General features: G+C 37.3%; 1 protein-coding gene across 1 annotated transcript in view; it reads left to right on the top strand.

Moving 5' to 3' along the window:
- Nucleotides 1–11,955, top strand: part of LOC108359212 (peroxidase-like) — a 250,596-nt gene that overhangs the window by 3,764 nt on the left and 234,877 nt on the right. The window contains exon 2 of the mRNA XM_017610959.1: nucleotides 8,734–8,945. Within this exon, the coding sequence (XP_017466448.1) occupies nucleotides 8,734–8,945 (212 nt within the window). The remainder of the gene's footprint in view (nucleotides 1–8,733; nucleotides 8,946–11,955) is intronic.

Raw genomic sequence — 11,955 nt, 5'->3', positions numbered from 1 at the left:
ACCGAAATAATGCATATGAAAAAAAAACCGAAATAATGCATATATGCACAGTTTCGGTTGAAAACCGCAATAATGCTTATTAGAAAAACCGAAATTATGCATATGCACTCTTTCGTTTGAAAACCGAAATAATGCATATGAAAAAAACCGAAATAATGCAAAAAAAAACGAAGTAATGAATACATGCACAGTTTCTGTTTAAAACCGAAATAATGCATATGGTAAAAACCGAAATAAAGCATACATGCACAGTTTCGGTTGATACCGAAATAATGTCTAAATGCACAGTTTCCATATGCGCAATTTCGGTGCCCCAAAGTCACTGGCACTAAAATGTTTTTCGCGCACACGTGAAAATGAAGCATTGCTACTTCGGAGTTTTAAAATAACGCACAAGTTTGTTGTCCTGGCTCTTGTCAAACACAACATACCGCCCGTAATTCCTTTTCATTTAATTATGTATTTAAAATCAGTCGTACAGCTCACAACTGAAAATTTTTATTAAAAAAATTAAAATTTTGAATAGTATAGGGTTAAGAGTTGACATTTTAGTCACAGTTCAAAAGAGACAAGTGTCGAAATCACTTGTACCTTGTTATGCCTTGGACACAAGTATTGCAAAATCAAAGTTATATGAAATATGTGTTTTTTCCTTAATAATTTATCATCAATGTAACAGGAATATGCACCATCATTGCGTGACAGGGTACCGCTGGCTATTTTAATAAAGTTGAACTGTTCCCTTCCATTTCAGTGAACTAAAAATTTATTATTAAAGAAATATCGAATAAAAACAGATTTTTTTTTTCATATAAATATGCGTATCTCAAAAATTACTTGACCGATCTCGACCAAATTTTGTATACACATTGTAGACTCCATTTATAGCCTCTTTAAGCACCGTCTTGGATATTTTTTAAATCGGACAAAACCGACTCGGCCTTAAATATAGCTAACTTTGAGTTTTTAACCGACTTCCAAAAAAGGAAGAGGTAATCAGTTCGTTTTTTATTTTTATTTTTTTTTTATGTATGTTACCGCATACCGTTGGACCACGTCAACCGATTTCGATAATTCTTTTTGCAACGGAAAGGTAGTGTCTCAGAGGTGGTCTAATACTAATACCATGCTAATTTGGTTTAGATCCGATCATTGGATCATGAAATATATAGATATAGATATATTTTTTGAAGTCGGTTTTTTTTTGCTAAAAATTACTTGTTTGAAATTACAGTTACGCTGGTGGAGCCCGTGATTTTTCCCAATTTCAAACATTGGTGCTTAAGGAGCGTAAGCGCAACGTGTATACCAAATTTGGTCAAGTAGTTTTTCCTTTTATAATAGTATTAACGACATGTTGAAAATTTGCGTTCATTTGCCTCAAAAAATATATCAAAACACATTGAGCGCATGGAATGGTACAACAAAACGGATTTGATGGCTTATGGTACCGATAGCGGTGAGTAATTAATTGTGACTGCCTGCAACTAGGAAAGGCCGAGCTCAGATAACTAATAAAAAAAAACTAATTACAAGCTATTCATTACTGGCGAACCTTTCCAAGAAGTCAGCCTGGAACTAAGCAACTCTGAGACCTTTATCGTCCGTGATTCCATAATTCAAATTATTATAAAAAGGGGTACTTTTTTAACAAAATAACAAGATTTTAAACTAATTATGCTGGCAGCCACGACTTTTAAAACAGAATTTTCTTCGAAATTTTCATTCCTAGAAAACAATTTATTTGACATATCCACTTATTTACAACCTCGCTATAAGCGCCCATTTTTCAAACCAGTCAGAGAAGACAGGGTTAAAAATTAATTACAAAAACTCAAATCGAAAAACGCTGACGACGTAACAGGTTCTCCAAATTCTGAAACAACCAAAAGAATCGGTTCTCCAAATTAGAACACAACGGTGTTTAAACAACGATCTTGCCATGATGCTAGATTGTGAAGATGAAAGTCAGGAGGATACATCCGACATTTGCAGCCCCGATGTAATTCCCAAAAATGAATTATTGCACCGCAATAAAAAAATAAATATAACTGAAAATCCTCTCAACTGGTGCAGCGTCAATCGAAAGNGAGGATACATCCGACATTTGCAGCCCCGATGTAATTCCCAAAAAGGAATTATTGCACCGCAATAAAAAAATAAATATAACTGAAAATCCTCTCAACTGGTGCAGCGTCAATCGAAAAGAATTTAAAATTTTGTCAAGTTCCAAGTTTTTCAAGTTTGTCGCCTAGAACGAGTGGTTATTTAGTGGCGCAGGTTTGATTTATGACCCGTTCGGAAACAGGCTGTAAACCGAAAAGGCAGCAAAATTACTCTTTCATAAATACAATGTTCCAATTTTTTTTTAAGTACTAAATAATAAAACATTATTAAAAGTTACTAACCTTTCCATTCTTTATTTACCTAAATCACCTAATGTATTTACTCACCAAAATTATTTCTTAAAAATATTTGACATCCGCATTCGCATCCGCATCCGCGGATGTTAGCTTTAAACATCCGCATCCGCATTCGCATCCGCAGATGTCTAAAATTCCACATTCCCAACATCCCTAATACATACCATACACATACTATGTATGTACATTAGCGTGGGCCGAAAATCCGCTTTTTTAGAATTTTGATGGGTAATAGCAAAAATAACGTTCATTATGCTGTAAAAAATATCTGTGTGCAATGTGAAAATTTTTGGTAAATATCCTAGGCTCGCCCAAGTCCATCAAAGTTCAAGTACTAAAAAAAAATTTTCTTAGCTAACTTCGATTCTTTACAAAAAGGTCCATATACCAAATTATGTAGGACTAATACTTTAGAAGATTATTGCAATTTTAGTAAAAATATGTATTACTTAATTTATTCATTAATTTTTACTTTTTTGTCATTTTAAACTTTGATGGACTTGGGCGAGCCTAAGATATTGACCAATAATTGTCATATTTCACACAGATTGCTTTTAGAGCATAGTGAACAAGATTTTTGCTATTACCAATCTAAAAAAAGCGGATTTTCGGCCCACGCTAATGTACATATCTATGTATGTACATAAGTGCAAAGAAATTTATAGCAATTCAACATAAAATGTTTTATCTTTATTTGTGTGGAATAAAACACACCTCTATTTTTTAATTTATGTAGTGCTTTTAAATAACAAAAGTAAGTAGGGAAATTTGGAGGGTAAATTTTATGTGCATGTAGGGAAAAATACGGAGTTTTCAAGACCGAAGAAGGGAATCTCGAAAAAAAATCTGGCATCACTGGTAAATAGTGCATACAAACTAAACATTTTCCAGTTTCTAAGTAAATTATATGCGTTAATATAGGGCTACCAGACGTCCCGGTTTTCCCGGACATGTCCCAGTTTTAGACTATTTGTCCCGGTGTCTCGGTGCAACGTTAAAATGTCCCGGGTTTCGTTTAAGTGTCCCGGTTTTCGATTTGATTGCACACATTTTGCATAAAAATGACTACACTGAGAAATAAAACGCGTTGTAATATTAAGAAAAATTTTAAGAATTTACTGGGGGAAATAACTCATAGTAAACATGAATATTTTTTATTTGATTATCATTTTAAAATTTTCGTATTTAAAAACAATACTTTCATACCACGCACACGTGGTGTTGAATCAAACTGAATATTTGAATGCACATTTACATGTCTGGCTGTAGCTGAGTGCACGAAGATGCTTGCCACAATTTGCTAATTTCCAGATTGTCAGGGTTCAAATCCCATTACAGGCAGCATGGAATTTAAATATTTTTTAACTTAATTATGAAAAAGCATCCGTTAAGTGCAAAGCGCTTCACTTAGTATTGGCGTATTTCAATTGAATAATTCTATACTAAATACTAAAATTTATATACCTTAATTTATTACGAGTTGGGTTGGTGCTCTTTCATATGCGATTTTTTTTTTAATTTAGCACGTTTTGCACAAGCAATAGTAAATGATTAATGTAAGTATGTACCTAAATACGTTAAAATGACATGCACAGAGTTTTACAATTACATTAAGCAAAAGCCAGAAGTTTTGAAACGAGTTTACAGCAACGAAACAAATGACTGATATTTTAATGTTACCTTGTATTTAATTTTTTTTTCTTTCGTGAGACCTAGATTACTCATAAGTACCGTGCCGTACAAAATTATTTGCTCGAAGACTCTTTCATCTGATCACAATTTCTAATCAGATCTTTTAGAAAAATTTTGAAAATTTAGCTTTTGAGCCAATTAGTAAAGTGCAAGTCTCAAGTTACCAGAAAATTTCGTTGATTTTTTGCAATTATTTATTTTTTGCTGACAGTGTCTTCCACATACAAAAAAATGTCGAACATAGTTTGTATGGAAGAAACTCTCAGTAAAAACAATACCAAAACTCAACTAAATTTTTATGGGCTGCAAAACTTAATTACAAAATTTTTATAAAAAAGTCTGAATAGAAAGTTGCGAATTTGTATGCAAATTTATTGTATCGAGTTTTGCACAAAGTTTAGAAATTTTATTTTTATGGTTTCTGATGTATTTAGTATAAACTGTATTTTTATAAGGAACAAAAAAGTGCTGTGCTTTAGTTGCGATAAATTATTTTGTTTTGCTGGTCTACATTGTAATGATCTCATGATCTCATGTTTTTATGTTTTTGGTTTTGTTTGTCAAAATAAAATTTTATTACATCCTTTCGTACGTAATTTTTGTCGAAACGAAAGGGAAGGGAGCGAGAGGCCTCTCCCCCCCTTAAGTGTCCTGGTTTGGCAACAGAGATATCTGGCAGCCCTAGTTAATATCAAGAAGCAGACTTTCGGACAAAATAAATTTAAACACAAAGAATTGATTTATGATTGTTTTTTAATATTTATTTGTAATCAAACTACCGTCCAAATTAACTCCAAGAATTGAATGGGAACGATTGTGTTTTACGAAAACCTCTTTTTCGGTTAACAAGTTAAATTAGGCTAATTTGAACGTAATATTAACCAGTTCAAGTCCATTTATCATGTTTAACTCGCCAATTTGAACGTATTTAGTATAAGTTTCCAAAATTTTACTTTGAAATTTTTACATCTGGTGTTGTATGCAAAATTTTTTTTTTTTAATTGATTTCGTTTGTAAAAACGCGGGAACTTTTCTATATAAATCGCGAAGTTTAATATTTTTTACAACGAAATACTACTACAATAAAAACCTAATTTTCATTTCTTATATTCCTTAGAAGCCCATAACTCGACAAATAGCCATTATATTAAAAAAAATTCTGTGAACACTTTCATACCCAAAATATGAACGAATTCCAGAGCATCACATGTTTCTATCCGCTTGACTAGAAACGCCTTCTTTTTCTTCTAATTTGGCACCAAAACCGTTTGTCGGTTTGGGCCGAGACCAAAAAGCTTCTCCAATTGCTTCTCACCTGTGCGAATTTGCGCCAGTTGGTTATCCCGAGCGCAGACAGGTCCTTCTGTACTTGGTCCTTCCATTGCGTCCGGCGCCCTTGCTTTCGTTGGGTGCGGAGTCGAAGGATCTTTTCACCGGAGCGTCGTCATCCATGCGTACAACATGTCCAAGCCAGCGAAATCGCTGTCTTTTTATGCTCTTGACTATGTCCATGTTCGTCATTCCATCTTCTCCGATACCCGTCGTCCACGAAAACAGGGCCGTAGATCTTGCGTAGAATAGTTCTCTCGAAAGCCTTCTCAGCTTTGTTCGGTATCGTCCAAGTTTCTTCGCCATATAAAAGGACCGGCTTGATGAGAGATTTGTAGAGCAAGATTTTCGTTCGTCGAGAGAGGGCTATTCTTTTCAATTGCCTACCGAACCCAAAATAGCACCTGTTGGCAAGAGTTATTCTTCGCTTGATCTCCAGGCTGATGTTGTTGGTGGTGTTTATGCTGGATCCTAGGTAGACAAAGTCCTTCACTACTTCAAAGTTATACTGCCAACAGTGACGTGTGTTCCGAAACGTGTGGACTCTTTATATGTTGCCAGGAGGTAATTTGTCTTGCTCTCGTTCACCACGATACCAACCTCTATAGCTTCCTTTTCTAAACTGGAAAATGCTGCGGTTACGTCCCTTTGTTTCAGACCTACTATATCGATATCGTCTGCATACGCCAGCAAGCCCCGTCCTTTTGCTATATATGGTGCCTCTGCGATTCAGATTGGCAGCTCTAATTACACTTTCCATCATCAGGTTGAAAATGTCGCACGAGAATGAATGGCCTTGTCTAAAACTTCGTTTGGTATCAAACGGCGCGAGAGGTCCTTCCCAATTTGGACGGAGCTGAAGGTTGTGCTCAACGTCACTCTACATAGCCGTATTAGTTTTGCGGGGATCCCAAACTTGAACATGGCGTCGTACAGGCAGCTCCTCTTCGGGCTATCAAAAGCAGCTTTAAAATCGACAAAATCTGGTCAATGGGGGACTTACCAGGTCTGAAGCCACACTGATAAGGTCCAATCAGCTGGTTAGTGAACGGCTTCAGTCTTTCATACAATATTGTCGACAGGACCTTGTATGCAATATTAAGAAGGCTTATTCCGCGCTAGTTGGCGCAAACGACAGGATCTCCCTTCTTGTGGATTGGGCAAAGTACACTGAGATTCCAGTCTTCGGGCATGTATTCATCAGATCAAATTCTGCTTAAAAGCTGGTACATACGCCCCACCAACTCTTCACCACCGGTATTAAACAGCTCAGCCAGTATACCGTCGGCTCCGGGGGCCTTGTTGTTCTTTAGCCGCTTTATTGCTGTTCTGGTCTTGGACGAGCTGAGGGACGTGATCTTCGTCCCTATACGTTGCTTCGGGGTCTTCTTCATCAAACGCACCACCTGTGTCGCCATTCAAAAGTATTGAGAAGTATTCCCTCCATATCTCAAGTGTACTCTGGACATCTGTTACCAGATTTCCATCTTCATGTTTTCAGGAGCTAGCCCCGTTCTTAAAACTATTTGATTGCTGCTTTATTTTCTGATAGAATTTTCGAGCCGCATTCCTGTCTGCCAGCATCTCAAGCTCTTCGCAATCACGCCTTTCTGCCTCTCTTTTCCTTTTCTTGAAAAGGCGTCTCTCTTCCCTACTTTTCTCTCGGCATCGCTCAATTGTCGCGCGTGACGCCATTGGCTGCAGGGTAGCTTTGTATGTTGCGTTTTTTTCTGCGGCACCCGCGCGGAACTCTTCGTCATACCAGTGGTTTCTGCTCGGTTAGTGGTAACCAACAACCTCTTCCGCAGCTGTACGAAGGGATTGGGAGATGGAGTCCCACTGCTCATTTATGTCCAGGCGATGAGGAGCTGCTTGATTAAGCAGGATTGAGAGTCGGTTGCTAAATTTTTCGGCTGTCTATTGTGACTGCAGCTTTGCGATATCGAACTTTCGCCGTGTTGCCTTACGCACGTTTTTTATTGCACAGAGGCGCATGCGGACCTTAGCTGCGACAAGGTAGTGATCCGAGTCGATGTTGGCACCTCGGATAGAGAGAACGTCAAGAACGTTCGAAGCGTATCTTCCATATATTACAACATGATCAATTTGTTTGTTCTTTTATCAGGGGGCACCCAAGTTGCTTTGTGGATATTTCGATGCTGGTGTCTGGTACTACTGACTACCATGTTCCGTGCCGCGCTGAAGTCGATGAGCCTCCCTCCGTTGTCGTAGGTGTTGTCATGAAGGCTGCATTTTCCGACTGTTGGACCAAATATGCCCTCTTTGCCCACCGTGGCGTTAAAGTCGCTAAGTACGGTTTTAATGTCGTGGCGGGGGCAGCGCTCATACGCTTCTCCTAGAGGATCATAGAAAACCTCCTTAGTCTCATCGTCCTTCTATTCCGTCGGGGCGTGCACACAAATTAGGCTTATGCTATTAAATTTCGCCTTTAAGCGGAGAGTGGCGATTCGCTCACTGATCTGCGTGAACTGGGAGACAAGGTGTCGGAGTGTCCGCCCAACCACAAATCCAACACCAAATTTATGCACCGTCCCTTGGCAGCTATAGTAGACGTCGCATGCAGCAAATTTTTTGCAACCATGCCCCGTCCATCGCATTTCCTGAACTGCGGTGATGTCAGCCTGGTATTTTGTGATGACGTCCAGCAGTTGGCTAGAGGCACCTTCCCTATAGAGGGTGCGGACATTCCAGGTGCATATCCGTAATTCGTAGTCCTTGTTCCGTTTACGGGTGTCGTCAACGTGTGGAGATGGAGTTATCCGAGGCTTTTTTAGTCTTTTCATTGGATATATTGCCACCGTAACTGCATACCCAGCAAAACGACTATACCCCGTTGCACCTGAAACGCCCCTTAGGTCAAAAGTGAGTTCCGCGAAGGAAAATTTTTAGGACACCGGAATGCACATGCATAAATAAACATATTTCTCACATGTTCCTTAAATATATGATTAACATGAGCCAAGGAATAGTTTTTTGCGTTTTACGACAAACGATAGTTTTTGAATTACATATAACACTTTTGAAGAAAGTTTGCGATATGTATTGTATTTTGTTGTTAACTTTAAAAAATAACTTTTGTTAAATTTTTACCCTCCTTCATTTTGTGGTATGCGCCCTTTTGTTATTATGTAATGGACCTACAGTTTTATGCCAACAAGAAGTTTTAGAAACAAAACTTTTATGCTGCCGTGCTAAGGCTTATTTTTTACGCTGCTTTAAAGTTTGTTTGTAATGAACTTATATTAATTGATTTAAATTTGTTCTACAGATATGCACGAATGATGGCGCCTAAATATAGTGATGGTGTTTACTCTCCAACAATCTCAGTCACAGGAACCCCATTACCGAATGCCCGTCTATTATCATTGTCTTTATATGGAGAAGCATCGTTGCCGGATGATTTTCGAACATTGGCGTTTTTGCAGTGGGGTCAATTAGTAGCGCATGATATGACACATTTCGTTAAAGCAAACACTTCAGGTAAAATGCATTTAAATTTGCTTGATAATATCGCTTAGTTTTAATTAAATAGTCGATGAAATTTAAAATATTTTTTTAATCTCATAAGAATTTTAACTAGCCAGCAACCGAATGGTGCTTTCAAGATGTTTTTCTAGAAAGTGCAAGCTTCCCTATATTATATTTTTTCGTGAAACCAAGCCATTATTTTGAAAAAGCTATTGTGTCCGTAAGTCACTTGGACAGGCAAAAGCTTACTTTATGAGTTATTCTATGTGGCCTTCTAAACTAGTTTTAAGTTTAGTAAAATTTTAAGTAACTAAATTACGTAATAAATAAAGCTCATTATTTCAATAGCATACGTAACACGTTCATTGATAAGATGGTGTAACCTTTATTTGGTTCAGTCTGGCCGTTTTATATTTTTTTTGGAGTAGTAAAAAATTATTTTCAACAATTTTATTAAGTTTGGGGCCGTTATTTTAAATGAAAAACGTTGTGGAAAACAACAACAATTTACAAAAGTAGAAGTTATAGTTGCTATTTCGGAGATCACCACATCTCCTCCTCAGACTTCTTCGTCGAGTTCACCAGGCAATTTGGGCGCTCAGTGGTCTTACCAACTGAGCTAAGCTCGCCAAATAAACTGCTGTTGCTTTTTCCAGTTTTTCATGCGGTCAACCCAATTACAATCAAGGGCAACGCTTTTTTTAATATTTAGATTTGATCAGATGGTTGTTGTTGGTTTGTGTTAAAATTTAATTTTTTAGAATATTTTAACTTTAGGGTGTGCTCGTCGAGTAGTAAAAAAATGTGCCTTCCATCGGTTAACACAGTTGCTTTCAGCAAATTCATATTTTATATCGCTTTAGATAATTGGTATAATTTTGTCTGAACCAGTAAGCAACGAGCTCTTTGAAAAGATATTTGATATAATGGCCAGGCCCGTCGAGAGGAAGGGGGGAAAGGGGTGAGTCCCCCCCGTCCCGGGCTTCTTAAGGGGCCCGAAATATTAGAACCATAACTTGTTTTTATTTTTTTCACAATGTAATTGCTTCTTCGTTATAGGCGTTTATTATAAATATATTCCGATTCATGCTGATTGCTTCTGACTCTATAAATTAAAGAAAATGATCATGTGGCCCAAAAAGCGTACTGTTATAATACGTTTTGGCTCACAGTGCTAGAATACAACTTTCGGAGTATTTTTCTTGTTGCATCTGAAAGCATAAGCATGTGGCAATAATTAATATATACCTAAAACATATTGTACCTCATGTTGTTTAGGTTTTAGTTATAAATGTTTTGACAGCGGACTGCTACATTAAAATTTTTGAAATTACTTTTTAAAGCTGCTTTATGTTATCGAAAAAGTCTGCTCTCCTTATATAACTCAAGAGCTAGGTATTTATCAAACTGATAAAATTAATTTTGAGGTCAATATTTGCAAAAAATAGTCGGACTGTTACGTTAAAGAAAAAGGCCGTTACGTTACCTGTGCGATATACATACCTGTAGATTTAAGTTTTTAAATGGCTTGTAGTCTGTTTTATGCAACAAGTAGCTTGAATTCAGTAGACTTGCGATTTGACATGTAATCCAAAGAAATTAAGAACATGATAATTATGAATACTGATTTTAAAGTTTATGTCGCTGTGCAGCCGTAGGTCGTTTCAGAACTGCTCCAAGATATTGGAGTTTTTCGCGTTTAAATACAAGAAAAGGGCTTTAATGTCCACTTTGTTACGAACTCCGGGTTATGCTGGGGTATGCTCATCGGCTGCCGGGTTCTCCACAAAAATAATAAAAGTTCTTTTTCGGTTTATAGCAAAGTACTAGTCTGTCTTGGTCGTTCGTTAAGAGGACGGGAGTAGAACTCGTTCCTCTTCGGTTGGTGGGCGTAGCTCCGTCCCACCAAATATAATTACAGCTATAGTAAAAGAACGGGAGTAGAACCTACCCACAACCTTCTAAGAGAGGGAGTAGAACCCGTCTCTAAATACTTGGCTAAGGTCTATAGGAGAGAGAGTAGAACCTGCCCGTCTCCTGATACCTAGCATACCCAGAGTAGATCCTACCCTATTTGTGCTAAAGCTCCTGACTCTCCAGCAGTTGCCTGACGATTCCTGTCCGCTTTGATTGCTGGCCGGCTATTTATACAAATTGCCGGACGCAGTCGCGTCGCGTAAGTCACGTTGTCATTTGTGCTTTGTTTTTTTTTTTTATTGCGATGGTGCTTAAAAATATATGTACAATTGTCGGTATATGGCTATGTGAATAATTACGGTAGTTCAAAAATAACTAGTGCTGTACAATATTTATGTTATGTTTAGTACTATTTAGGGATGTGCCGGATAGAGATTTTGCCGGATAACCGGATTCCGGATACCATGTAAAAAATGAGAGCCGGATTCGGATATCCGACCGGATATCCGGTAGACTGCTGCACTTAATAAATTTCGCAATAGTGTTATTAGGTTTTTTTTTTTTGTTTAGCGACCCACTTATGACCAGGTTATCTTCTTTTTCGAGCTGAACTATCCAATACGTAATTACAATACAATAAAAAATCTATCCTCTTATTGATCTTTTTTGCTAAATAGAGGAGAAACGTCAAAGACAAAAGATAAACTACATTGAATGCCCCTAAGCAAAACCACTTGGTTGTTGTATTTATACCCGAGCGCACTTTGCAAAAGGGTATATTAACTTTGTTCATATATTTAAGAAATCACGGAAGTATGTACAAAAGTGTTACAAAGAAAGAATATATATACAAGTAATTTTTAGCAAAAAAAAACGACTTAAAAAATATATATATATCTAAGTTAATACGGGGGCTAACACACATACCTGTGTGAATGTGCTGACGCCGCACTTCCCCAAACACGCGCATAACCAGTGCGGGTAATTGAACTCTCATGCAAAAATAATCGAACATACGTTAGCATAATTGAATCTATGGGAAGCGCAGCGTCAGCAGTTAATTCAGCCGGTTAGACAGTAAGTCATAGTATTAAGAAATATGTTG

The sequence above is a fragment of the Rhagoletis zephyria genome, unplaced genomic scaffold (genome assembly GCF_001687245.7).
Source record: "Rhagoletis zephyria isolate East Lansing unplaced genomic scaffold, Rhagoletis_zephyria_1.1 Rzeph_scaffold_00355, whole genome shotgun sequence".
Taxonomy (NCBI): Eukaryota; Metazoa; Arthropoda; class Insecta; order Diptera; family Tephritidae; genus Rhagoletis; species Rhagoletis zephyria.
Note: the sequence above shows the minus strand (reverse complement) of the source record. Positions and strands in the feature narration are given on the sequence as shown.